General features: G+C 34.2%; 1 protein-coding gene and 1 long non-coding RNA gene across 5 annotated transcripts in view; both read right to left on the reverse strand.

The window, feature by feature from the left end:
- Positions 1-13,413, reverse strand: part of LOC308654458 — a 1,408,498-nt gene that overhangs the window by 453,014 nt on the left and 942,071 nt on the right. The gene's annotated exons all lie outside the window — the stretch shown is intronic.
- The window catches only part of DIAPH3 (diaphanous related formin 3), a gene marked incomplete at its 3' end in the record, with an annotated part of 478,285 nt that overhangs the window by 314,830 nt on the left and 150,042 nt on the right, over positions 1-13,413 (reverse strand). For all 4 annotated transcript variants that reach the window (XM_081278663.1, XM_081278662.1, XM_081278661.1 and 1 more), the window contains 2 exons: positions 12,416-12,552; positions 10,186-10,291 (listed from right to left, as the gene is read on the reverse strand). In XM_081278663.1, coding sequence (XP_081134789.1) covers positions 10,186-10,291; positions 12,416-12,552 — 243 coding nt within the window. The remainder of the gene's footprint in view (positions 1-10,185; positions 10,292-12,415; positions 12,553-13,413) is intronic.

Below are 13,413 nucleotides of genomic sequence, written 5' to 3' on the forward strand. Positions count from 1 at the left end.
CAGCAAAAGCAAGTTGTCTGAAGAAAATTCACTCTTGGCTCAACATGTTCATCCTGGATGTACGTTGATGATTTTACAAGTTTAAATGATGGTTATCCTACACTGTAAAATCCTAACAGCTTCTGGAGATAAATCCAGATTGAAAACAAGTATCAGAAAATACTTAAATAAAAATTCTATCAGAATCTGCAAATATTTATTATCTGATCCTGGAAGATACAGTTTAGAATGTTATTCATCTTCCCTACCCAATAGCAGAAATCATCTGTCTCTCTTTGCGCAATCAAATTTCACATTTATCAAATTAAGATGAGTAAATGATGCTTACAGAGAAATATTTAGCCTCCAGTACAAATAAAGAAACTAATGATTTTTAAACTCTATATACATATGCATTAATTCAGAATAAAAACTAAACAGAGTAGATAATGTAGAAAGACACAGAAACAGTAAAGGATATCAACAGATGTAAAGTTCTTAAATTTTATTTAATCTCCTAATTGAATGTTCTATAAATGATATGGCAAAACACGAAGTCAGAGCTTGAAAACTGCATATGCTCCACATATGCACCCAAAGAAACGAATTGCAATATTCAAGGGACTATAAGTTACATGAATAGGACCTCTGAATGACATGGATTCTTCTAAACCATTTAATACTTCATCTCAAGGCAGTATCAATTTCTCCTATATGCTCCCATGCATTCTGTTGACACTGCTAAATTAAAAATTTCATATCAATAATTAGGTAGCTTTAAATTCATTTCTGAGCATAAGAGTCTTAAAAGCAATATATTTCATTCATCTCTGTAGTTCCAATATCTAGTGCATACCAGTCATTGGCTAACTGCTTATTTAAAAGACATTGCAGTTATCTTTGAGCCACAGGTTAAATTTATCCTTCTAGTGGCCTATCACAGTATTAACAAAGGTATCTATTATCTTTAAATTCTAGGGAATGTTAATCACTAGCTTATTCTTAGAAGCTCTCCATATGAAAATGAGTTCACATTTGAATATTATTTTATGGGTATTATAACATCATTTAGGATAACAGCATATTACTTACTACTTCATTCTATTGTTTGGTGTTCGCATTCTTTCATAATTTTATATTTATCCTATTGATGCAAACTTCAATAAAAGTAGATGCCAAAATAGAGAGAAATAAAGATAAACTGATCTCTCTATCCTAGGATGCCCCAATAATGGTTCTTTAAAAATAAACTCTCCAGTCAGGCATGATGGCTGATATCTATAATGCCAGCAGCACAGGAGGCTGAAGGAGGAGGATTGCCAAGTTGAAAGTCAGCCTTAGCAAGACCCTATTTCAAAATACAAAATAAAAAGGCCTGAGGATGTGGCTCAGTATTTAAGTACCACTGGGTTCAATCCCCACTACCAAAAATAAAAATACAAAAATAAACCCTCCAATTCATACTCTGTATTCTGCATTTGGTTTTTCACTAAGCGTGAAAATTCGGTGAATTTTAAGGAGTAGAAAGAATAAAGAATTTTCACTAAGCGTGAAAATTCGGTGAATTTTAAGGATTAGAAAGAATAAAATCAAATGAAAACAAACAAATTTGGCTAAATCCAGAAAGGCATTTTACCTCTGATTTGTCTCATTCCTCTAATAATAACTGCCCATTGACAAGTTCAAAGTAGAATGATTACAACTCAAGAAAGATCTTTCATTGTTTTTAATATTTTAATGAACCCAAAACTATATATAACAGGAAAAAGTTCTCAATTTTTTTTTATTATTTTAAAAAGTTCCTGGTGTTTTCTACGTTCTGAGACACATAAGAATTGAAATCCAAACAATTTCCAAAGTTATATTCTATAATTGAACTTAATGAAATCCAAGGATTGAAAAGATTTTTTTTTAAGTTAGTAAAAGATTTAATTACAACTCTCAACCTTTGACTGAGGGAGCATAAACGGCCAACAATCCCATCACAGTGTTTGAACAGAAGCCACACTTCTCACAAGCTACTGTCTCAGCTGCATCTCAGCCACATGCTTGAACAAACACAACAAATAAATTTTAACACAGGGCTGCTTCTGAGACACACAGGACTTTGGATCAAGGATTTCCCTTGTGTCCTGGCCATTCCTCCCAGAACTTCATGGCAGCTTGAGACACTTCCTCAATTCCCTCCCTCTTCCTTACCTAGGGTCAGACCTACATGGAGTTGGATGGTTCTCCAGCCCCTCCAGACCCCTCTTCCAAAGACTGTCACAGGCATTTCGCCCAATCCCTCACACACCAAACCTCCCCTTCTCAGAGGAACCAGACCAACATCCCTTATTTCAAAAAGCAAATTCCAACAAGAGTATCATTTTCAAATCATCTGATTGAAAAGTATTACAACTAAAAATACAACCTTGGGGCTCTGGTTGTGGTTCAGTAGCAGAGCAATTGCCTAGCATGTGTGAGACACTGGGTTCGATCCTCAGCATCACATATAAATTTTAAAAAAATCAAGATACATCGACAACTAAAAAATATTCAAAAAAATGTATTATAACCCTTACTTTTTTGTTATATATGTATTTTTCATTTGTTTTAATTAGTTATAGATGACAGTAGCATGCATTTATGCACTCTGATATATCATATATTCAATGGAATATTAGTCAGCTTTAAAGAAGAGTAAAATTATGAAATTTGCCAGTAAATGGTTGGAGTTGAAGAATATCATGCTAAGCAAAATAAGCCAATACAACAAAACCAAAGGCCAAATGTCTTCTCTAATATGCAGTTGCTAATCCACAATAAGGCAGGTGGCACTAGAGAAGAATAGCATTAGCTTAGATTAGGTAGAGGGAAGTGATGGGAGGGGAGTGGAGGGGAAATGGGGATAGGAAAGACAGTAGAATGAAACAGATATTATTATTGTATGTATATATGTGACTGCTGACCAGTATGATTCTGCAACATGTGCACTCAGAAAAATGAGAAATCATATCCTATCAATATAACTCTTTCTTAAGGGTTATTATTGAACAGAATACTTCATTTCCCTTTGTTGTGCTCTATACAGGATCACACTCCACACTCATGCTTTGTGAGGTGTGTCAATGCCCCATACACAACACACAGCCTTCCTCTAGTAAAGTTCCAAGACACCAAGGGGGTAGATAATAATCCTGGCTTTTGCCTTTTGGGAAAATACATTCTAGGACATAGAATGCCTCCCATAGACATTCTAGAAAGACATACCGACCACTAACCACCCCTGTCCATGACTGCATCAATGTTATCATCATAGCTTAGGAAATCAAAAGATATGATAGTTGCGAATCAATGTGAATGTATGTAACGCCACAGAATGGCACATTAAAAAAAAACTGAAGAGAACAATGGCTATGTATTTCAACAAAAGTAAACAAACTGCAGATCTGAGTTATTTTTACTACAAAATAAAAAAAAAAGAGAGATCCACAAAAGTACAACAGAAACCCATCTAATTTTCAGTGTCTAAAGAATATGGTAAAGCAAATTTTTTGAAGGCTGGAGGCAGTTAAATAAAAAGATATTAAGCATATTTTCTTTATTTTATTGGTTGTTCAAAACATTACAAAGCTCTTGACATATGATATTAAGCATATTTTCAGTGAGCAAAAGATGTTAGTTACATCTAGATTCACATTAAAGTATCAAAGACATTAATGTTACCCCTCTCTCATAACCAAGCTTGTCTGTCTTTTCCCTCATTCATATTTGCCCTCTGAAAGAACTTTCCTCCCTCTAGATTCAGAAACTTTGGAAAACATGTTTTATTTTTAGTCAATAACTCAAATAGGGAAAATTCTCTTGTATCATGTGAACCAGAATTAAAGAAAGTTTCGTTCCATTCATTCTACATTCCAAGTACACTGAATGTATACAAATAACACTAGGAGCATCCAACTGAAGGAAAAGCAACCAAGAAGACAACTCTAAGAAGCTCAGCAGTTTGTTCTACAATTCTCCCTGAGCTTTGCACATTTCTGCATGTATTGCAGTAGAGGCATTGATGGGCTTTGTTCTACATTTAAGTATAGTAAACAACCTCAGAGGATAGAGGCAGCATTGTCCCTTCCAACAAAGGGCAGGCAAACTCCTAGTCCAATATAATAAAGTCACCATCTGGCATAGAATCAGCATGCTTACCGCTCATTCTAGAAGATCCAGGTTCCATAAGCTCAAAATTCCTCTCCTACAGCATACTCATCATCTCCCACCAGAGAGCTCTGCCATTTGACCACCATAGCTAAACTTTACTAAGCATTCTGTCAGAATAGCAGAAGACAGCTATGGTTCCTGTGCCTACCATGCATAATATCTTTCTGCATTTCCACGTGTCTGCCGTATCTCAACCCCCATAACCCTAGGTCAATCATTCTATGAGATGAGTGAGTGAAACAGATCAAAGTGACAGACTGGACTGTCTTCAGACAGACACTCCAAAAAGAAAGATTAAAATCAATTATTTCCTGAACTAAGAATCATAAATATTATCAGCCAGCTCGAAAGCCATGCTGATAGCCTTGTCTCCGATTGCCATTTGGGTAACAATGATTCCAACCGAGGGTCCCCAACAACTATAAACAACATTTTCCTTCCAAAAATGCCATGTGTGTCTTCAAGAGACAACAACTCATATGAAAGACAGGCATTAACTTGCCTCTCTTTTCAAAAATATCACAACTGACACATTATGTGTTTAGGGAAACACTACCAGTGTGCCATGCAGTATTCAGATAACTTTGGAAATCACTTCAAAGTCAAGCTTCCTTCGGTTAATCTAAGAAAGGTGGGGTGGAATGGGATGATTCACTATATTCCCCCTCATGCAGTTATTCCTGGAATGAAAGTCAGACATTTAAAAATGCTGTTATGAAATTTTTCCTGGGTTTTAGCTGAGATAATCAGTGATACCACATCATCCCTGACAGCACTTAGGGCAGCTTCAAGTCACTGGCCAGGGTTGCTTTGCATAAAAGAATTGCCCTGGACTTCCTCCTTCCTGAAGCAGAAGACTGTGAGATCATTAACATATCAGTCTGTATATAAATTAATACACCAGCCTTGTGGAAAGAACAATTAAAATTTTAAGGAGAAAGCCAACTGTTGTGCTAAGGTCTCCCTTAGCCTTTCACATTTCTGCATGTATTATAGTAATTGACTTCCTGATCCAGTCTCATTGGAGGAGTCTTTATTATATAGTCTACAAGGCAACTTAACAGATTTCATCACAGCCTATATCAATAAGATCATAGCTAACTGCTTGCTGTCCCTGCCCCTAAGGTCAGGGTTTATCTCCTTCAAAACCATACTGCACCTGGTCTTCCTCACATCACACTATGAGCTTCATGCTCTGGAAATGGGGGCTGCTATAAAACTAACACAAGAGTCTTTATTTTTGACCTAGAAGTTTATGTTTGTTGACAGCACCCATTAAACATGTTAGTTTACAAGTAGTGGGAAACCTGGAACCCTTCAAGTTCTTGATACTCCCAGTTACCACTCCAATGGGACTGGATCAGGAAAACACAATTAGGGTAGGGAGGAGGTGCAGCTTTGCTGTTATTTCAGACTTAGGAACACATACACAGAAGAAAACCAAATGTCCAAAAAACCAAACTAAGATTCACACACTTATTCCTTTCCTGACATAAACATATCAATACATACCAATCAACTCTATGAACAACAGCAAGGGTTTCAACAAACCCTTTGAAATCCAGATCCCCTTGCAAAATACAGTGCTCACAAGAGAAGATGGAAGACACACATAGAAAGGAGAAGAGAGAAATGAGATAACAGAAAATTAAAATGTGGCAAAAACTAGAGATTGGCAAATCTTTATTTATTCCAAACCTCTTCTAAGTAAGACCAGGCCAACAAGAGAGAACAATCACACACAAAAAAAAAATGGACCTATGATAGACAGTGTGGTTCTCCAAGGACATCTGTGGCAGAAGGTATCTCTGTTCCTAGCATCTCAAGTGCTACCCAGGGTAGTGTTTTGGGATCATGTTTCTGAGAACATTGTTGTGATGTGGTACAGCATTCTCCTTCTGTACATGACACTTATGATTACATATCATCCATACATGGTTCTGTGGGCCTTGAAAAATTTTATAAGGTACTCAATACCATTTTCTATTTAAATGGCCTAGAATGGATCAGGTTGCTTGCAGCTGAAGAAATCTTCCTGATATATTTGAGAAAATAAACTGAAGTATATTAGTGCAATTTCCAGTATTTATTATTGGTTTTAATTAGTTATACATGACAGCAGAATGCATTTATGCACTTCAATAGATCATACATAAATGGGGTATAAGGTCTCATTTTTCTGATTGTAGGATCACATCAGTCATGCAGTCATATTATGTACATAAGGTAATAATGTCTGTTTCATTCTACTATCTTTCCTATCCCCATATCCCCTCCTCTTCCCTCACTCCCCTCTGCCTAATCTAACGTAACTCTATTCTTCCCTAGTGCCGACCCTTCATTAGGAATTATCATCCATATATCAGAGAAAACATTTAGCCTTTGGTTTTTTTGTTTATACTTTCTTTCCTGAAAATAAGACTCTCTAACATCTGAAAATAACTATAAGATATTTCGGGCACTTCGTTTTTCATTTTATTACTAAACTATATCAAATGGGGGAAATACACTCATTTTCTATCAAAATTATAGGCAGTCAAATTATCTTTATTATGATCACACTCTGAAGAAAATCAAACAATTTTCCTTTAAAAAGCACTTTGCTATAAACATACATTGCAATAAAAAATTCCTCATTGTTCTTTATATTACTATCTCCCATTTTCTCCAATTTAAAAGCAAACAATTGGTTTCTATTTTATTTGGTAACAAACAAGTTTTATTTTTAATTTGATGATCTGCTAATATCACCCAGATTAATTCATTTTAATAAATGTGAATTAGGAAGATAATGGAATAAAATGGGCACTTAGAACAATGGCTTTATGGGAAAATTGACAATCAGCTAGTTCTAAAATAACCAAATTTGTAGAAAATTCAGAAACCCTCAAAGAAAGTATATTTATGTTAGCAAAGTGTTGCTTCATAATTTTAATGAAAATAGAGCATAATCAGTAATCCTCAGAAGAGAATCTATTTTACCTTTTTTTTAATTGAGGGTGGGGTGAGGTAAGCTAAATTACCTTGTTGCAAATAGTACCTTTTACTCTTAAGCTTGCCATCTGCTAGTTTTTCAAACATTAGGCTAAATAATAAGAAGCCTTTGTTAAAGGGTAAAACCCACAATAAAATGAACAGCGAAAATTAAAATTTAGAATTCTCTTCCCATTATCTACTCTTTATCAGCAACATGGAATGTACCCAGAAAATGAAAAAAGGTGATTTTAAATGATGCCAACATAACTTTTCTTGATGTAAATTAAGATTTAAAAACTGCATGAAGAAATTTATTTCAGCATTTGAAGGACATCAAAAAAGTTCAATACCACCAAGTGTAACAGAAAATATAATTACTTACAACTGAACAAATTACTTTTGTAAAAACCAATTAGTTTCAAATATAATCAACCATCTATACCATTGTAAAAATTCTCAAGAATTGAATCAAATACATGATTTCCATAGCTATCAAAGGTCAATGTTGCCAGGTGAGATAGCACACACCTTAGGAGGCTGAGGCAGGAGGATCACAAGATCAAGGGCACCCTTGGCAACCTAACAAAGCCCTAAGCAACCTAGCAAGACTATCTTGAAATTAAAAATTAAAAAATAGGCTGGGGATATAGCTCAGTGGTTAAGCACTTCTGGGTTCAATCAATGGTACCAAAAAAGGGAGAGGGGGAGGGAGTGTTGCTGCTATCCCTCCTCTACTACACTGCTATACCATTACCATAAAATAAGGCCAATAAGAGGTAGTTCAAAAATAAATCATCCTGACAAATGTAATTAGCCGCATTATTTGTAACAAACAATGGAAATGACCAAAATGTCTGACAACTGATAAATTAAATATGGTGTATTCAATATATAATGGAATAATAGGTGGCAATAAAAAAATGAACTACTGATACACATTCCAACAAAGATAAACCTTGAAAATATTATGTTAAATGAAAGAAGCCAGTCACAAAGAACCAATAATTGCATGATTATATTAATGTGCAGTGTCTGGAATATGTAAAACTATAGAGACAGAAGGTAGGTTACTGGTGGCCTAGGGCTAGAATGAATGAAGGAATTTGGGGGTTACAGCTAAGGGGTGAGAACTTTCTTTTGGGAGCATTGAAAATACTATAAAATTGATTGTGATTAATACATCTGAATGTAAAAAAAAATACACACTTTAAATGGGTAAATAATATGACATATGAATTTTATCCAAATATAACTTTATTTAAAACCACCCAAAAACTAAATTCAATTTTGAAATAGAATTTTAAAAATTTCTTCAAGTGTTAATGTCTTAATCTTATGGATAGTAAGCCAGAACTGTATAAAACATCAGATGAAAAAGAACACCTACACAAGAGAAAATCAAAAAGATTCAAGGAAGAAAGGAAGGAAAAGAGAAGAACAGAAAGAAGAGACAGAAGTAGAACAAGAAGGAATATGAATTAAATGACCCCAGCACAAGAAGCAAAAACTACAGGTGTCAGCAGTAGAGAACAAAGGCAAGTCCCTAATTCCCCTGCCATCTGCCATGCGCAGAATGAGTGAAGAGGGGCTTTTTTCCAGGCCCATGGCAGCTGGACACATGCAGTAGAGAACATACATTCAGATCCTCAGTTTTACCTACTGCAGAGGGACACAAATCACAGCAACAAGGTCCCTCACCAGCCACTCACATTGTTGTCAGCTGATATGTCACAGTCAATTCATCAGCTTCACAGTTTCTAACATCATCTGATTTTGCTTAAAATAACATCTTTTAATTTTAATTTAATGTTTCTTAATTTTAAGACTTGGATTTTCTATTCCTATCACAACTAGAAACAATAAAAGGATCAAGCACCAGAGAACATTTAAAATTAAAAAAAAAAAAAAAAAAAAAAACTATAAGTAGAGTCCAGGCATGGTGGCATAAGCTTGTAACCTCAGCAGTTTAGAAGGCTGAGAAAGGAGGATCACATGTTCAAGCCAACCTTAGCAACGTAATGAGGCCCTAAGCAACTTGATGATACCCTGTCTCAAAATAAAAAAACATAAACCGGGCTGGGGATGTGGCTCTGTGGTTAAGTGCCCCTGAGTTCAATACTTAGTACTGAAAAAGAAAAAAATAATACAATTATAACTTTTACATATAATTTTTTTTTTACATATAATTTAAAACAGATGTGCATCATACTTATTAGCACACTGGTTTCCAAAAGTTGTTGCTCATCAGAATCACCTAAGGATTCTTTTAAAACTCCCAAGGCCACGTCACAACCAGGTCAAATAAATTGTTAAAATCCTGGAAATAAGAATCAATATCAATATATTATTTAAAAATGCTCAGGTTTGAGCATCACAACAATCATACCAAAAATCTTCTTGTCTGTTTTCATATTTTTGAAGGAGAATTAGATGAATATTAGTTAGCTGAATACTAAAATGATTTAAGTCTAAATGTAAATTTTTTGGAAAAAAAAAACAGTTTAAGAATATCTCATATAACCCTAAGATTCTTCTTTTTTCCTTCTTTTTCTTTTCTTTTTTGTGATGTTGAAGATCAAACCTAGCGCTAATGTGATCTGCCACAGAAATAAAGTTCCAGCCCTATGACTTTGAATTTTATTGTGACTCATATAAACTCTCAGCTTATTAGTCATGAATATTAAAACAATGAGAAGCCTCAATTAATATAATTGATGAAACTGCTTAAAAATAATATTAATAATTAAGCCTAATAGAATAAACAGTTTAAAGAACTATGGTGATATGTTTTATTGAAAAACCAGTAATTTTACTCCTAGAAAAGTAACCTAAGGAAGTAATCATGGATGTTTGCCAAGACATCTATGAGACAAATTATAACAATACAAATTGAAATTCTAGACATTCACTAAAAATAATACTATAAAAGAAAATTAAGTAGCATGCAGTTTCATAATATAGTATCTACATACAAACCAGTCACAAAATAGTTTCACAAAACCTATGTATAGATTTCATATACATGGAACCTACTTGCAGTTGAACTGAATTATGCCGAAGGCCCTCCACAATAGAAGAAAATCTGTCAATTTTCCTTTCTTCTCCAGCTGAAGTTAAAGCTTCTAAAACTTCTTCAAGGCTAATGGAAATGTGAAAGTCTATTAATTAAATTGCAAATGACACAAATACCATCATGCAACTGCTTCATCCTGCTATAGGTGTCTATATGCTGAGGCAACCAGTAACACTTTTAGAAGTAACTTACTGAGTACATACCATGGACCAAGCACTGTTCTAAGCATAATTTATGCTTCAATTCATTTAATCCTGACAATGCCCTAAGAAAATGTGCATTCATCAAGTATTTATATACCACTTACCACTTATCAGGCACTATTTGAGCCACTTTACAAAAATTAAATATTTTTTTAACTTTTTAATTGATACATTAAAATTATACATATTTGTAGGGTTCCGTGTCATGTTTCTATACATGTATATATCGTGGAATGCTGAAACTAGGATAAGCATACTGTCTCCTCAAACTTAGGTCACTTCTCTATGGTAAAAACAAACATTCAAAATCCTTTCTTCTAACTTTCTTGAAATACACAATAGATTATCATTAGTAGAGTCAATTTACTGTGAATTAATGTATATAAAAAAACATATGAAGTGAGTACTATTATTAATCCCCACAATAGATTAGGAATCGGAAGCAGAAAAAGGTTAAGCAACTTGTTTAGTGGCTCACATCTGCTACATTGTGGAACAAGGTTCTGGAACCAGACAGCCTCGTTGCAGTGAGCAAAAAAAGCTCTCACCAATACATTCCAATGCCTTTCAAATAAGTGAAGTTGTAATAGCCAAAAATACACAGTAAGATACTTTAAGTATTCAAATGTACAATATAATTATGCAAGAGCTATATGCCTCCTCCTCTTGTAAAGAATAATGTGTATCTAAGCTATTATGGATGCTTATTTTGTGGATGGAGGCAAATAGTTCTAAATGTTATTTATATTATTTTAATACCCATTCTGAAGTCAAGAAGCAATAAAAAAGGGAGAAAAGGAAAGGAAGAAGAAAAGGGAGAAGGAAGGAAAAGAAAGAGAAAATGGGAAAAGAGAGAGAGGAAGAGGAGGACAAACAGAAAGAAAAAGGAAGGAGAGTAGGAAAAAAAAAAAAAAACAGGAGTCCAAGAGGATCTGGAGAGAGGAAAAGGAGGAGGGAAGGGAGAAGGGAAATAATAATAAGAAAGGATGGAGGAGAAGGGAGAAAGGAAGGAGAAGTTAAAAAGTATCATATATGTATATCAATATGTATATAGATGCTAAGACATTAATTCTTAGACTTCCACAAAAAAAAAAAAACATGATATTTTAAAACTGCAAAGGATAAAGTACTAAAGCCAGATGCCATGCTTGGGACAATAGCTGGGTTTAACTAAGCCTCTTCTACAGATATACACTACAGGTATACACTGGGTATACACTGGGAACAAGGAACCAGGCCTAAGTGGTGCCTTTGACTCTGCAACTATGGCTCCTCTAAACTGGCTCAATCCCACTTGCTATAGCAGGATCGCCCTGAGGCAGATTTTCAAAGGAATGCAGGAGGCTGTGCTTATTGGGCTCTGCATACCCTTGTATGAGATGTCTGTGTACTTTTGGTTGTTCAGTTCATTCATTTTAATCGTTTTCAAAAGGCATTTATATGCTTTCTTATAATTAGAAGACCAAATTCCTTTAAATAAGAAAAAAAAGTTTATAATTATCTGGAATAAGTACAATAGTCTAAGAAATACAGTTAACTGCTTTAAAGCTTTAGTATGTACTGTATGGTCAAAGATTTTGTACCCTCAGGCAGTATAGTACTATCACATATAAAATTTCCAAAATATACATATAGATTTTTCAAATACCTATGTTTGTTTTTATAAGGGAATATACATAGCACACAGCTTGAATTAATTCTATCTCAAAAAAATTAAATAGAACCAATATATATATTTTTCAGTCTGCACATAGTGTTTGAATTCAAAACAGTTCAAACTATGATGAAGAAATCCGTTTTTCAATGGAATATTGTACCCATAAAAGAGAAAAAATTACTCAGCATTTCTTTTTAGTCAATCAGAATTTAAATCAAATGTTTACATAAAATTCAACATGTATTTAAATTTTAAATGAATAGATACCATTAAATGAATAAACTTTTGAAGCTTATTATTTACCATGACAAAAAAGCAAAGAACACTTACATGCTTTCCTCTCCTACAATGCACACAGCGGAAAGGAGCTTAACCACATCTGTCATCATACTGGGGTGCTTGGGATCCATGGCTTTGGCCAATAAGGAAAGACTCCTTTCTTCACTCATAATTCTTTCTAAGCCATACTATATTATTTTGGAAACAAGAGGTTAAATATTAGGAGTTAATTGAAAAAAACATGCCTAAATCGAAATGCAGTTATTTAGAAATTTTTATAAGAATACATTCTCACAACTAGTAAAGTCTGAAAACATGCATGCCTGTAGCACATTAAAAATTCACAAAAGTATTCACATTATGTCAAGAATTGTGAGGCTATACCAAATACAGAGAACACAAGAGTAAAATGAGATTTTCCAACAGCTAAACAGACCATACTAAAACAGACACCAAGGTCATGAGGAATTTATTCCTGAGCAAGAAGGCTGGTAAGAGAGCTGTATGCATAAGTAAGCACACAGCACTGTTGAAGAGAAACACTAGGCAAACCACATTGTGTGCAGTAATCTGTCATTTTTAACCAATAAGTAAAACTATTTTCAATAAAATTAATCCACTATAATAAAATCATTTCAGCATATAAAAAAATGTCAAACATTCTATTGATGAGAGGTTTCACTTTTTTCTTCCTATTTGAAATCCAGGTGTATTTTACACGTACAGCACATCTCATTTCAGATTAGACACATTTCAAGCCACATTTGACTACCATATTATATTGTGCAGGCCTAGAGAGTAACACTATATTTATACAACAGCAAAAGTTGAAGGACAATCTGAGGAAGGTCCCATGTAGAAACTGCCTTAGCAAATGTTGTATCCTAATCACAATGATAGTAATCATCAAGAAGGCAATGCAGTTGTAAACACAAATGTTAATTTGGGATGAGGGTCATCTATTTGCTGCTGCCGGGACATTACATCCAATAAGAAAATGAGGAGCTATATTAATGACATGGTGGTTTAAGATTGTATACATCTCTTGG

This window comes from Spermophilus citellus (assembly GCF_964194105.1).
Source record: "Spermophilus citellus genome assembly, chromosome: 1".
NCBI lineage: Eukaryota > Metazoa > Chordata > Mammalia > Rodentia > Sciuridae > Spermophilus > Spermophilus citellus.